Raw genomic sequence first — 15,671 nt, 5'->3', positions numbered from 1 at the left:
TCAGATTTTTCTCCACTGGTGCTTAATACTGCAGTCATCCTCCCATTTAATAAACAATTGATCCCTTGTCACCATCCTTCACAATCTCAAGAGTTCTCCGCAAGAATAAGGAAGATTATGACAGTACCCCAAGACTGGAACAAGTTTGTAAGAGCTGAGAGAAATCAAAAAAATTAAGCAAAACTGTTTCTGATGTCGGCAAGGAGGCTACCACTTTGACAGTAACTAGTGGCCTTTATTCTTTTCTGTACAGGTGACCTCACTGGCGAAGGTACCGACACTGACAACACTTGTGCATAAGAAAGAAGTTTAAATGATGTCATATTTGTGCACATAACAAAAATATTGAAGGGAAACCCTCATAATGATAACAAAGACCATCGATGAGTCAATGATTTCACAGCACAGCTTGAAATGCAAGAAGCATACACCACTGTCCCAATTGATCTGACTACAGCCATTTACCTTAAAGACTTTTTCTAAATTTAATTTTTCCAGAAGGGAGAACAATAGAAAGTTTTCCATTGCCTAAACTGCTTACTCATAAAGGTGTGTTTTATCCAACATCCAGAGATGCAGAAAACAGATATGTCCATCTAACTTGTGACTTGGAGAACAAACCTGTCTACTTACTTCATTTTATAAACATAAGGAGATTTTAACATAAGGCATTTTCAAACAGCACAAATTCATAATTTAAACAATATGCAGTGTTGTTATTTTCACTGATGCTTTCAATTATTATTAAAAATACTATAGACTGTGCTTATGTTCATTATTCAGCACCTTGAACAATTATTTTAAATACCATCTTTAGTTCATAAAAATACAGACATCTACTTAAAAAGTAAATAATATTGCAATAATAAAATCCTAAGTGGAGCTGATTTCATCCTCATTTAGATTCTCATAAATCTTCTGCATTCACTGATCTATAAATATTCATCTGCAGAATAAATTCCTCGTTGTAAGTGTAAACATTGTGCAATAGAAGGAACACAAGAGATCTCTCTGTTCCTACATAACTGTAGCATTTCTCAGCGCTCTTTATTTGGGCTTCGCAAAATGTTCAAGTATGTCCATCATGTTCCATCTGTCTCCTCTCCATATCTGTAAACCTCTCTCCTTTGTTCTCCGAAAGATTCTGTAAAGCACAGCAAGCAGCTGCCATGAGAAACAGCTATTTCTCATCAATTTCTAGCCTACATGTCTTGGTCTTCTATTTATTGACTTTAGTCTTCCAAATGCTTATTCTGTTGTTTTTCTCAATAAGTGCTTTTCTCCCTTTTGGGTGCCTAATAAAAAAGATTCCATAAGTTCAGTAAACATAGGAAAAGCTGGTTTTAGTAAAAGATATTCCACGATTAGTTTTTCTTGCTTGGGTTATACATCCCATACAAAAACATTGCTACAAGCTGGACTTGCAGGACCTGGAATGAAAAAGGTAGAATTTGTGAGGCAGACTGTGCTTCAAGGGGGCCTCAGAGCCTAGGTTCTGGCTTGGGAGAAGTCAGGTTTCTGATATCAGTCTTAGTTCTCAATGTCTTCTAATGATGAAGACTGTCATCGTTATAATTGTACTGTGCAGTCCTTTTACATAATTGGTGATGAAAACAAATGTGAATGAAAACTTCTGGGAAAAAGATGAGCTTAATGCAGACAGCGAGGACTGGCTGTGATAGCATATAAAAAGATTGTGTGTGAGCAAGGAAAGCAAAAGTCAGTTTCTTCCACATCTACAGATAAGTAATGTTCAGAAAGAATGGTCTTTCTTGCTCTGCTTATCCTCCTGTGAAACTCAGACGAGGTTTAAAACTTGCAAGTGATTCACAGCAGATGTAGAATGGTTTGGGTTGGAAGGGACTTTCAAAGGTCATCTAGTCCAACCCCCCTGCAAGGAGCAGGGACATCTCCAACCAGAGCAGGTTGCTCAGAGCCTCATCCAACCTGGCCTTGAATGTTTCCAGGGATGGGGCATCCACCACCTCTCTGGGCAACCTGTTCCAGTGTTCCACCATCCTCAGTGTAAAAAATTTTTTCCTAATATCTAATCTAAATCTACCCCCCTCTATTTTGAAACCATTACCCCTAGTCCTGTCACAGCAGGCCCTGCTGAACAGTCTCTCCCTGTCTTTCTTGTAGGACACCTTAAAGTACTGGAAGGCTGCTGTAAGGTCTCCCCGAAGCCTCCTCTTCTCCAGGCTGAACAGCCCCAACCCTCTCACGCTGTCCTCATAAGAGAGGTGCTCCAGCCCTCTGATCATCTTTGTAGCCTCCTCTGGACCCTCTCCAACTGGTCCATGTCCTTCTTCTCTTGGGGGCTCCAGAACTGGATGCAGTACTCCAGGTGGAGTCTCACCAGGGCAGAGTAAAGGAGCAGAATCACCTCCCTTGACCTGCTGGCCACGCTCCTCTTGATGCAGCCCAAGATGTGGTTGGAAGCAATAATGATTGCGTCCTTCAAAAAGGAGCAAATAATAAAAAAGATAAAAAGTGGTGCTTCCACTAGTAGATATAGCCTGATCTCCGAGTTTTAAAAGATTGATTTTCCACTTCTTTATTACTATTGGCTTCCCTTAGCAAACGTTTATGATTCAAGATTTTTTTCTAACAAATTTGATTATTAAAATCCAAGTTTAGCATCTTTAAAATCTATCAAGTACATAATTAAAAAACTTCTATAGTGATAGTTGCACAATATCAAGCTTTGGAAATTGAATAGGATTTTCCATGAGTTACCTCATACCTGTATACTTGGTCATAATCAATACCTCTGTCTCCGGTTCCTATCCTGATCTTTCAATTGTTAATTCAGTTTGAGCGAGGGAGTGTAGATGGTTTGCATAACAGCTTTACTTTGTTTACCATCAAAGCTCTGGGGCAGACTGAAAGCATACAAAAATACAGATAGTTCTTTGGATGTACAGACTCAAGTGTGCACAGAACTTTTAATGGAAATACACGGAGCCGCATACTGCCCACAGCGAGACTCTAGTTGCGCAGTTTCAGTGACCAGAGTTGTTTTATTGCAGCTCCACTCCTCATTTCACAAAATGCAGCAGGAGGAGTAGAAAGGTTCTCACTCAGTTTCAACAAATATTTATATACAGCTAGTCATTTCATAATATCCTGTTCTGCTTAGCAAGATGTTCTGCAGTTTCTAGAAGTCACATGGCTTACTAGTGGAAGTTTATTTTTACAAGTTGAGCTTTTGCAACCACTAGCTGCATAAAACATACTGATCTTTGGGGAAGGAACATGCTTATATTAGACACTATGGGTAAGCAATAATGATACCATCAAACGCCATCATTTAGGATAAAGATACAACTGGATATAGAAAAAGGTAACCTGAACAGAAATTCAGAATTCATCTCTGACAGGGTGGGATTGCTGTGTAGTGAAAGACAGAGTTCTGCATCCCTACCTCAGCTTGTAGTCAAAGTCCCACAGAACTGAAGAGCTTGATTCACAGCCCCTTGAAGTAATCCAGGTCTTTCCTTTTGCTACTGTGGTTCTGAAAAAAACAAAAGGGAGAGTGTTGCATGAAAACATATGCCAGTCTCTGAAAAGAAAACATTCTGGAAAAGCAGAAAGATTCACATTGGATTGTCTGGTGAAATGGCATTAGAGTTGCAAAAATATCTAAGATACATGTTATAACATTAATTTTGTAATTGAACATTAAGAAGCCACAATGTCCAGCAGTATCTTTTTTTTTTTCAAGTCAGTGAATACATTTCAGCATGATCTACTGCATTCGTAGGGTCATTTGTTACCAACTAAGAACAGCAAATATATTTATCTACTGACTTTAAAGGCAGCATAAAGGCTTCATATTTTTCCAACCAGCATTTCTTCTTCATTCTTTTCACTGTTTTATATGGAAATAATGATTTCTATGTCCTGGAATTCAGTTATTCCCACAGTTTTAAAGCCTTCTATATGGAATGAAAGGTGCAAATTAGAACTTCTGCTCATCCCTTGTTCTTTTTCTTTGCCTCTTCTTCATTCTCTGATTATTCACAAGAATCAGAGGTTCTGTCAGAAAGCATTAGGTTTTTAGGTCATGGGTAAGGTTGTTAGCAACACCTTCACCTTTTGTAGGACCAGACTACACAGCTCAGTAGTGTGTCATAGCAAAAAGATAATTAAAATTCAGAGAACATGTATTATCATTCAGAAGTCAACACACAGTATTTCCATGTGTATCTGATACAAAGAATGAAAAAGTGTCACTTTAATGTCACTCCAGTTATATCGGTACTCAACAAAGATTTTTTGTGAAGTATAAATTGGAAATTTAATGGTTCTGTGTATACTAAGCACTGAGAACTGCTTTTCCAATAATGTCCAATTTTAAAATATAGGACAAAACTGCATCTGGCTTGACGTCAGTGCCCAGGAGAAGACAGAACACCCACAGAGACAACTTCCAGTATGATAACCTCTTTCCCTCTGTACAAAGCAGGGCATTCTCCAGGTGCACCATTAGTCCTAACGTCACTTTCATTTCAAGCACTTAAGACCGGCACCAGTTTAATATCATCACCTTTGGAAAACAGTGAGCACCTTTTGCCAATTTCAGGGAAAACCTCTATGCATTTGTCAGACTTGTAAGCGATATTACATGCCTCCCAGAGCGAGACTGATGTAGGAACTGTTCTACTGCCGCATTTTATTTTGGTGTAAAGACTGAGGAAGTTTCTTTAAAAATCCGGGGTGAACTCTTCCAAATCTTCATTTCCTTAAGCAGATAGTTACAGCCACTATAGTGATAAAACGTCTCAAATGCCTGCCCAAGTATTTCCTGGAAAGTAAACGTGATCGTCTTCAGTATTTCACTGTATTTTAATTTTACCTATAGATATTTGCTACAGCCAATTGTCTTCTATCAACAATTTTGCTAACTAATGGTTCATTCAAATTTTTCTCATAAAAAAATGTCCAGGACAAAAAAAGAACAAACTGTGACAGTAGCATCAGGAAATTTTGAAGTAATACAAACAGCAATTGGCAGTACAGAACAATCAAATAATTATAATTTAATTTGCAATTTGTTCTAACATCACCATTCTGTGGTCGTATATATGCAAACTTCAGAGAGTTTTGGGTGTGAGAAACTTCTGGGAATAGTTACTTTAAATGCAGAATTACTATATTTAGGAGTTATTTCAGGTGTAACTTCTGTAGTATATAATCACTGAGCCCATACCACAGAATCTCACTGAACCTGATAAGATTAATCCCCATTGATTTCAACACATTCATTAGCTAGTTCCTGTAGCTAGCTATTTAAAACACAACAAAGTAATTGCACAAGTTGAAGCTCCAAGTTTAAGTCCAAAGAAAACAATGCAGCTAGTTGCTACCTAATCCTGAAGACACCTGAGCATCTCTAACTTCTGGCTTCAGCCTCTGGTGCATTATTTTAGACTTCAAGAAGTTGTACCTGTGAACAATCATTTTCTCTAAAAGTAAAAATAAAAATGTAGAAATCAGACATATTTGGCAGCACTGACAAATGAAAACAGAAACCAGTATAAAACAGGTGATAAACAACTATAAATAAGGATAGCTAAAATAAAGTACTTGCAGACTGCTACACTAGCGCAGCATGACAAAAATCTGACTTAATCTCTGGGGTTATTTTACTCTCTAGCATTTATTTCTGTATTGCACGTAGAGATAGGTTATTTACAAATGGTAGTTAGTTTTGGCACATTAAATACTCAGGCAAATAAAGACTCCTGGAATTAAACAGAAAACTTCCAGTAAAATGAAGATTGAACAGTTGGAAGTTCAAGTGAAACCTAAACTAAACATGATTAATTACAGAATCATAGAATGGTTTGGATTGGAAGGGACCTTTAAAGGTCATCTAGTCCACCCCCCCTGCAAGGAGCAGGGACATCTCCAACCAGATCAGGTTGCTCAGAGCCCCATCCAACCTGGCCTTGAATGTTTCCAGGGGTGGGGCATCCACCACCTCTCTGGGCAACCTGTTCCAGTGTTCTGCCACCCTCAGCATATTTTTTTTTTTTGCCTAAATCTTAATTAAAATTCTAATCTTCAGAGACTACACGTTACTATCTTTACTTTTTGTTTTTCAAGTGCAGTGCTAGTAGAGCGTTTAAAATTACACTCCAGAAGTTTGTAATAAACTTTCTGATACTACTTTTGCTTTGGCAGACCTATGGTTTTGGTTTCTGTGGGGTTTTTTTTAGTAATATTAAAACTCCTCTCCATTAAAGCAATTTTGTTCTTTTGTAACTACTCACTTAGATCCTCTATGAAAAGACAGCCTTGCTGAATTTACAGGAAACCTAAAATTGGTATAAAAGGTACTGACTTGGGCCCTATGTTTTAGTTAGGTGGTTTCTGTCAGTTTATTATTATTACAGTAGTTTATTTTCTTACAGCAACAAGTTGGTGTGAGCATTGCCTTTGCTGAACATTCCTTTCCTGCTTGAAATCCTTGTTTGTCCAGGGTTGACCAAGTAAATTATAGTTTCTTCATGGGATGAAAGAGGAGGAGGAAGCAAACAAGAATAAGGAGATAAAAATACCATTATAAAATATTATAACGGCCAAAGGGTCAAGTCCAAGTTACTGCATATTTCACTATGTCAGGAAATACGAGAAAGCAGACAAGAACATACACTGTCTGTATTGGTACATGCAGTATTTATGCATCTTTTAAAAATAATGCTTAACAACTTACAAGAAAAAAAAGTTGATACTACTATTCATATAAAGAATTCTGTTGCATTAAAATGTGTCAGTAAGTTGTGGGGAATGGAGTAACTAATCCACATGGACTTGGCTTCATGGACAGCCAATAACTTTCCACTGCACACTCTTACGCAATGTAATCAGGTAGCCCAAAGGCATAGGAGCATGCTATAGATGCTGAGTAACGTTTCTTTAGAGGCACCGGTGGCGAGATTAAAGTGTAATATTCTTGGGGAAGGAGCAAAAGAGGAAATATTCCATTTGGTAATTAGACTCCTGAAAAGATATATCCTGAAAATCAGGTTTTTCTGCAATTTGGTGATCTCTTGCTCTAGTAAAAACAGAAGGCAGAGCAGGAAAACACCCAGTAAAATTAAGACTTGGTAACCTAATTTTGGATTTATCATTCCTTTATTTTCAGAGTTAGGGCTTCAAGTACAATTTGCTAGAACTGCAAATGAGGTACAAGTAATTTTGAGGAAATAAATTAATTTGTTCAACTAGTTGTTAGAAGAGATTAATTTCTCTTTCAGGAAAGAAAAAAAAATAGCTCTTGTGTCTTATTAATATTGTTAACTAAATGTGAAAAGCTCTGGCTCATGCCCACCGAGTTCAATGAGGAACAGCTTGAATCCACAATATCTTGGATCAGGCACAAAATTATTTTGATGGCTTCAAGGAATAGAAATATATAGGACTATAAACAAGTACTGCTGATAAAATGAAATCTTAGCCTCACTAAATTCAATGAGAATTTTACTGTTCACTTAGAAAAGGCTGAAATGGCTTATGAAGAATAACAGTAATAAAATATTTCCTTCATCAAGACTTGAGTTTTCCTACCAGCAAGCTATTAAAAATTTTTTTTATGGTTTTACAAAAAGAACAAAAATTGAAGAAACAATTCTCATTCCTTTAAAATGTAAAAAGAAACCTAGGGTTTGGGTTTTTTTTTTTACATTTTAATCCATCCTGTCAGATACAAAGGGTAAAACTGATCCTTTAGCATATACGAACACCAAGCACCTTCATAGGCATCAGCATCAGAAAAAATACATTTCTACTAATGGTAGGATCATGCATTATGCTTTAATATAAACCCATCTGCAGATATTTAACACACGTAGTGGGATGCTGTAATAGTCCTGTAATATGGGAGCCACATCACTGACTCAGTGTAATTGCTGCTTTCCTGGCCTGTGTGACCTTAGTTCCTGAAGTCAAGGTTATATGTTTTAGAGATGTGGATAACAATATTAAAATAGCTTCTTTTTTCCATACTTGGATGCCTCTGCAGTATACTCCATTATTTCAAATTAACATTAGAAAAGATTTTAGCTAAAAAACTTCCTTATCTGAGACCAAAAGAAAGTTTCATTAGAATAATTCCTCACAGTCCTTCTGTTAATATTTGCAGGAACAAAAATATAATTATCTGCTTTGGCAAAAAAAACCAAACAAACCAAACCAACTGGGAACATAGTGAAAGAAGAAGATCTAGATTACAACTCCAGTGGAAAATGTGGGACAAATTGGATAGGAATATAAAAGTATCAGTTCTGATTGAAATACGAAACTTCTGCAAACAACGGGGAAAAAACCTCACCCTTTTTAGAACATTTTGAGATGTGTGAAAACTACAAATGCTAGAACTGTGAAAAGGAAACTGGGAATTTGATCCATATGTTCTGGAAATGCCACTGCCCACAGCTAAATTATTTTTGGAGAACAGAAGAACAACTGCTAAAGCTGTTATAAACACAGGGTCTCCCTGGTGATGCAAAGATCTTACCATGGCAGATACTAATGAGTGACTATTACCATCTGGATACCATATATGAAGAAATTAGCTTTGGTATGTTCTAGAATAATTACTAAGGTTTACAATAATTTTTATCAATTATCTTTCTGATTCTCTCAGGAGAAATAATTCTGCTAATTCCAAGGGGAAAAAACACTATTCAGGATGGTTCACACATTCATTTTCTTCATATAGGTGAATACAATTTAAAAGCGTGAACTGATTAAGCAATTCTGCTGTATTAGGGAAGATCATATTTTCAGCTTGGGAAGCTCTTTATCATAGTATAGTTTTTCAAAGTGAAATAGTTTTAAAATCTGCAACATATGAAATAGCAGTAAGACCAGTGGACAGGTTTGGCTGTTGCTTCTCAAAACCAAAGGCACATCCTGCTGATTACAAGAGAAATAATTACCAATTAACTTGGGCTACCATTTACTTGTTCACAGGAACATATGACTGCAAGGAATGACCTTCACTAGTTCTGCTATCAAAGACAACCAAGCCTTGCGTTTCTATTCTGTACTTTTATCACAGAATCTTCATACCAGTTGGCATCTTCCACTTTCTACCTGAAGGCTGACCCTGGATACTTATTCCTCTGACAATCTGATAGCTTGCAATTCTCACATTCAGTTTATTATAGAAAGCCAGTACCCATTTGTATCAAGTTTTTCTTTCTAGTTTGCAATATGTACTCTCCTAACTAGTTCACACTAGTAATTCTTGCCTCAAGAAGGGATAGACACCAACATAAAGAGTGATAGATTTAAAGAAAGCAGTATGTACATTTTTTTTTTGGCCATACCAGCAAATTATCCCTAAAAAAGTTTAAAGATGTTTATAAAAAAAAAAAATTTAAATGGTGGCAACTATATACCATCTGTTTTGTTCTGGTTTAGAAAGGAATTGCATCAATCCATGATGTTCTATATACCACCCCTCCCTCACAACAGCCACTGAGCAAAGCCTAGCAACAAAGTTGTGACTATCATACTGAAATAATAATAATAATAATAAAAAAGTTTCTTTTATTACAAATAACATCTCAAAATTATATTAATAACACACTTCTGCTTTGATACTAGTTTTTACTCCTCTTTAAAAAAATGTCTTTGCTAAACAATTTATGAATTCTGAAAATAAATAATTCTCTGCACATACAATCATCAAGCTTGAATGGACCCTAAGTACAGTTTTTATTTTTCGTGTCTTTATTCATTCTTTTCTACATAGTATTTGTGGAATTCAACATCTGGAACGAGCAGGAAACAGGTTGACTCTCTTTGACTCCCTTTATTTCTGCATAGTGACATTTTCCACTGTGGGCTTTGGGGATGTTACACCCAAGATATGGCCTTCAAAGCTGCTTGTTGTCATTATGATCTGTGTTGCTCTTGTGGTGTTGCCCATACAGGTAAATGTGGATTTTTCTTCTCTTTAGAATTGTTTTTAAACAAAAAAATAATAATGGAAATAATGTATTGTTACTATTATTGTTACATATAAAATGTCAGAAAAAATAACCATCTTTGATACCTCCTATTCTGTTTGTCCTTTTTTTTCCTTCCTTTTTCCTTTGTCTGTTCTGCTACAGTCTTGATTTATACTGAAAAAGAGAGCACTACTAACAGTTTTCAAGTGCTGGTGAAGGCTTTCTGTTCCTGTCATGTACCACAGAGCCCGCCAGTCGTCCTGACATATGGGGTTTGTTATTAATGAAGCAAATTTTTTTTTAAAAAAACCAAAACACAAACCTCAAAAACCCACAGTACCCAGCAGTTTCTTCATGAGTACAGCATTTCCTCTGCAGGCTCTTCCTGTTTCTAATCTTGGTTCTCTCCACTTCCTCTCTTACTCTTACAGCTCACTGCTAACTTGAAAAAAATCTCATTAAATCTGCAACTCCAGCAAATTAGGTTCACAGCTGTGGTCAGTACACACACACACACACACACACACACACAGAGTCAACAGCACAGTTAGGAATTTTTGATGCCTGCTTCAGTTTAGGACTTCTAACAGTTTGAAGAGGAAAAGGCTGATTTGTGCAAATCCAAGTATTGCAAGGAGTCAGTTTAATTAAATCTGTACCAAACATTTCCCAGCTCTTTAGTTAAGGCTTGCTGACAGAAACCCTGAGATTACACGGGAAGCCCTGCCCAGAGGTTACCTGTTCCACACTTGATGATCACCCAGACCTTGTGCCACAAAAAGGGGATGTGGGGAGACATTGTGCATGCTTCTCAAAGCTTACAGGAGACCTGCTAGACCATGAACCTTCAAAGTTTCTCACAGAGCCATAGTTTCCAGACTCTGCTGCTTTGACAGTGAACTAAAGCTCAGTGTGAGCAGACAACACAGAAACCCTGGAAGGTCAGAAGCTCAAGCTTTCAGCATTAATTTTCTTGAAATTATTTGAACATTTTACTTATACCTAAATATTTCATCTCTGCATACACAGACATATGCACAAACACAATTATATTCCCACTCAGTGGAAATTCAGTAAAATATATATTCTGTTGAAAACTAAAATATGCTTTGTTTAAGAAATTTGGAATTCTCTAGAAAATAGAAATGTCATTTTTCAGGTAGTTCTGATATACATTTCAGTCATAAGAGCTCTTCATTAGCAGTACATAACATGGAATCTACTGCCCTTTTGCTTAAATTTACCTATTATTAGCTGCTTTATTTTATAGCTTTATAGTGATAATGGGGCTTCATGCAGGTGTCCATATACAGAATGTGGGAGGCATTCTCTCCTGAGCTTTCGTCCTACCATGATATGAAGTCAGTTACTGTTCATGATTCAGACTCCAGCCGTTGAATGTGGATAAGAAAAAGCAGCTATCATACAAATATATAGTTAAATTGAGCTCAGTATTAAATGCATATTACTTACAAGATGCTCTGAAATGGTGTTTGCCTGTTTTATTACAGATTGTTACAGTATTCTCTTTAGTCTAAGAGATTCAGACTAGCAGAGCAATGTTTACTGTTAGCTTGCATGTATTGTTCAGCTGGCAAAGGCAAATTTGCTGTCCTAACAGCTGCTGAGTATTTAAGTTGTATCTAAATCTATAAGAGATAAGAGAGGTCACCTTCAGAACATTATAAAATCTCTGACAAGAGTTATTGCCTAAACTTAGTAAAATGGTGCTTCTATCTGAGTATCTATACTCAAGTATACACTTAAGTTTGTGAAAATACAACGTTTCACCTGAGGGAAGCATTTATGTCACGTGGCACTGGGAAAAGAGAGCTCAGAGGTAGTAAATACATAAAGAAAATAAGGTACAGCCTTTATTCTTCTCTAAAATCTTGAGTTTACTGTAGTCTCATATTTTAATGGATTTATTCTGCTATTTCTGTACAGTAGGCTGGCTGTACTGCCATGTTTTTCAATCACCTTGTTATCTCGCCCACATAGCAGAGAACTTTTTAGAAAGAAGGAGACATTGTGGGTTAAGGGCATGAGATGAACGATGTAGCATTGTTAAGTCATAATACAGTTGTACTACACATCTGCTTGGCTATATTTCACTTTTCACTGACAATTGGCATCTCTTGCAGTTTGAACAGCTGGCATATTTGTGGATGGAGAGACAAAAGTCCGGTGGTAACTATAGTCGACACAGAGCTCAGACAGAAAAACATGTTGTGCTGTGTGTTAGCTCTCTGAAGATTGACTTACTGATGGATTTTTTAAATGAATTCTATGCTCACCCCAGATTACAGGTACTTACAGAGGGGAAAAACAAACAAACAAACAAACAAACAAAACAAACCTCAAAACACTGATTTTTTGCAGACAGTCTTCTGGAATATACTTTAATTTGTAAAACTGAATTTGGGAATAGCGGACTGAATTGGGAATATAATTGCAATAAGAAGCTGAGATACAGTATGGAGACATTCATTTTAAATTGAGGTAAACGGACTAAATGGATAGAATTACTGTCTTGTTGAATTATACCAGTCCTTTTAGAAACAAGTACTTCCGTGCAAATTTGTTATATTCTACCCAAAAACAGAAAATGAAAACTACCCAAAACAACAGGAAAAAAATAATTTGAGACTGGATCCAAAACTCCTCACAAGTCAGTGTCGTTTGGTGATCACATTTTCCTTTGTTTCTTGCAATTTTTAGGAAGATTAGATCCTTTTGGAATTGCGGAAATTAAGAAATAAGTAGACGTACTTTAAGGGACAAAGACCTTGAAAGATGACACATGAGAGACTTTCTTAGTGTACACATATTCACTAGCTAATGCCAACAGATGTCATATGACTTGTTTTGATTATATAAAAGATTATTTATATGAGATAACAGTTTGGATTCATTATTCATTATTCTTAGCTTTGCTACAAACAATTTATTTTAATAAATCTTCTCTATGTCTTTTACTAAGTCACCTGTGGTACCATGCATTATTAACTAGTGCAAAGAATCACAAAAATACAGTCCTCGAATTGCTGAGCAGCAATTTAACAAATCTCAAATCCAAAATACTCAAAATAATTAGCTAGCAAGAGGCATAATCAATTGCACAAAGAATCCAGTTCTTTATAGATGAAAACACAAACTGAAATCCAAAACTTTGTTAACTAGTCTGAAGAATGAATGATACACAGGAGACAAAGAAGAAAAGTCCTAATATTACTCACGTAGCCTAAAAGAGCTTATATACATTCTCTTCGCAGTTGAAACAGGAAGCTGAGGATACAGATGATGCACTGGATCCAATGCACTAAGCTTTCTGCAAAAGTCCGTGTGTGCTAAGGAAGGCTTCTGTGCCAAGCCTGTCCTAAGCTCTCAGTCTCTCCCCTCACATTCCATTTATCTCTCCTTTTCATATGTATACACACTTCAGAGCAACCTTACTTTTTCTAACAAGGACTGTCTGCAGCACAGGAAACAGAGTTTGGATCTACCTATTAATGTAGAGGAAAAAATTTGGGGCAAAACAATTCCATTTTGATTGTTGAAAATGTCCCACATTGTCCAGCTAGAATGACAGAAGTGTCAATTGTCTCTCAAAAAAATTATGCTCATATGGAAACAAAAATGTTTCTAAATGGACTTGAGTTGCCACCCTGGAGTCTTTAGTGAGCAGCTGACAACTGTCCAGCCATTCTTATTTAAAAATTCAATATTTTAAATATGTGTATTCAAATAACTTTTATGATTGAAATTTGAGAATTATCCGAGACATTTTTGATATCCTGAGTCTCTTTTGACTCATTCTCTAGCAACAATAAATGGTGACATAAAAAAATAACATGACTATTGCCCCTTATGTTTCTGACAGGACTATTATGTTGTTATTTTGTGTCCTACTGAGATGGATGCTCAGGTCCGAAGGGTGTTACAAATTCCAATGTGGTCCCAAAGAGTTATCTATCTGCAAGGCTCAGCACTGAAAGATCAAGACCTGTTGAGAGCTAAGTAGGCAAATATTGACCAATATTGTTTTTTTATTTTTGTTTCACTCACACTGTTTGATAAATAAGTTTGACAAACAACAAAAGCTGTGCTAGAAGAAAAGCATGTGTATTTAGAAAGCAAGGCTGTTTGATATAATTTGTTTTTCTTAATATCTGAAAAATTTCAGGGAACAAATATCTGTAAGGTCTATCATTTCACCACGTTTTTCTTCTCTGTCTTTTCTGTCTCAGTTTTAAAAGGTATTGAAACAGAGGGTCTGTGATTTATTTTGAAAAAGCAGCACAGAAAATTTCAAAACTGCCAATAATGCTAGAATTTGTTTCAGTTCCTTGAGCAAAGATAGTAAATACTAGTGTAGTTCTCTTGACCAACTGAAGAGGAAAAAAGTAAATGGAAATAATTATCACCCTTTGAACCCATTGCACAGTTTTGTTTTCTTCCTAAGTTCAGCCTAGTAGTACAAGCAACTCTACAATATCTCCATACACTCTTCTTTCAGGGCCTTCCTCTTACCACGTACCTCTACCACTTCTAAAAATTCCTCTCTGCCAGTTAATGGTGAAAGACACAAATCAAAACACATCAGTCAAATGCAGTTCCTCAACCCCCTCCACCGTTGCTTAATCACTTGAAGGTGTGAAGTGGAATTCACAGTGTAATTCACATAGGAGCATCATCTCTTTAAACTCTCCAAAGAGAGAGAAAGGCGATTCTTAGCAAATAACTGATTTAACTTATCTGCATTGCTCTTTATAAGAACTTATTCAGCAACAAATATAGATATCTAAAATGAAGCCAATACCTGTCTGAGTATTTGTGTCATTCAGCCTTCTTTACACCAGGGGAGTTATTCACAAGAATCTAATCTGTTGAGAAGTCTAGTGAGCAGTGTTATCGTCTCAGATTTCTGCCACTGAAAAAACAACTACTTCTATATCTGTTTAAAATTTGAAAATACAATAAAGCTTTTTCAGGACTATGAATTTTCTTTTAGAGAGAGGTTCCTTTTTCTGCCTTCTTGCTGATTTCAAGAAGGAATTCATGTGGGCATTTACCTGGCATTTGTTCTACATATTAGGAGAAGAAAAATTAGGCTGTTCCCTAAAGATAATACTGAATTTCACTTATAATAACCTGGAGCTTGTCAACTGTGGAACCGTGCTTTTTCCTGTGGAACATGTAGTTCAATGTACCTGTCACAGGATAATTTTCAGCCTCTCCTGAGGGAAGAAGTGTAGTGGGAATTTAATAGAACATGAAATATAACTCAGTACCTAAGATGTTTGCTGTATTTCTTTTTAATGAGAACATAATGTTCTGAGAAGATAACAAGACACATGGTAAACTTCTAATAAATAAAGTAATGGTTACCAGCCACCAAAAAAAAAAAAAAAAAATCAAATGTCTCACTATCAAAATTTATACATATATTATACATGAAATACAATGTCAAAATAACATTTTAAAGGTCGCACCAAAAAAGTAAAGTAATACCAAAAGTCGGCTGACTGCATAAGTATTAACTAGTGAGTTAGTTAAATCCTGTTTTTCATTATTATGCCCTAGTACACAATTTGACTTTACAACAACGATATTTGTTCTTGCTTCCTACCTTTGAGAGCTTCACTTTGCAAATTTTTGGTGTTCTCTGAATGAATTCTGTCATGAGGTATCAGACTG

General features: G+C 36.2%; 1 protein-coding gene across 3 annotated transcripts in view; it reads left to right on the top strand.

Annotated features, from left to right (window-relative positions):
- Positions 1-15,671, top strand: part of KCNT2 (potassium sodium-activated channel subfamily T member 2) — a 141,993-nt gene that overhangs the window by 67,386 nt on the left and 58,936 nt on the right. For all 3 annotated transcript variants that reach the window (XM_086753725.1, XM_086753724.1, XM_086753723.1), the window contains exons 10-12: positions 9,773-9,953; positions 12,116-12,280; positions 13,855-13,991. In XM_086753725.1, coding sequence (XP_086609851.1) covers positions 9,773-9,953; positions 12,116-12,280; positions 13,855-13,991 — 483 coding nt within the window. The remainder of the gene's footprint in view (positions 1-9,772; positions 9,954-12,115; positions 12,281-13,854; positions 13,992-15,671) is intronic.

Source organism: Chlamydotis macqueenii, chromosome 8 (assembly GCF_036417535.1).
Source record: "Chlamydotis macqueenii isolate bChlMac1 chromosome 8, bChlMac1.mat, whole genome shotgun sequence".
Lineage (NCBI taxonomy): Eukaryota > Metazoa > Chordata > Aves > Otidiformes > Otididae > Chlamydotis > Chlamydotis macqueenii.
Note: the sequence above shows the minus strand (reverse complement) of the source record. Positions and strands in the feature narration are given on the sequence as shown.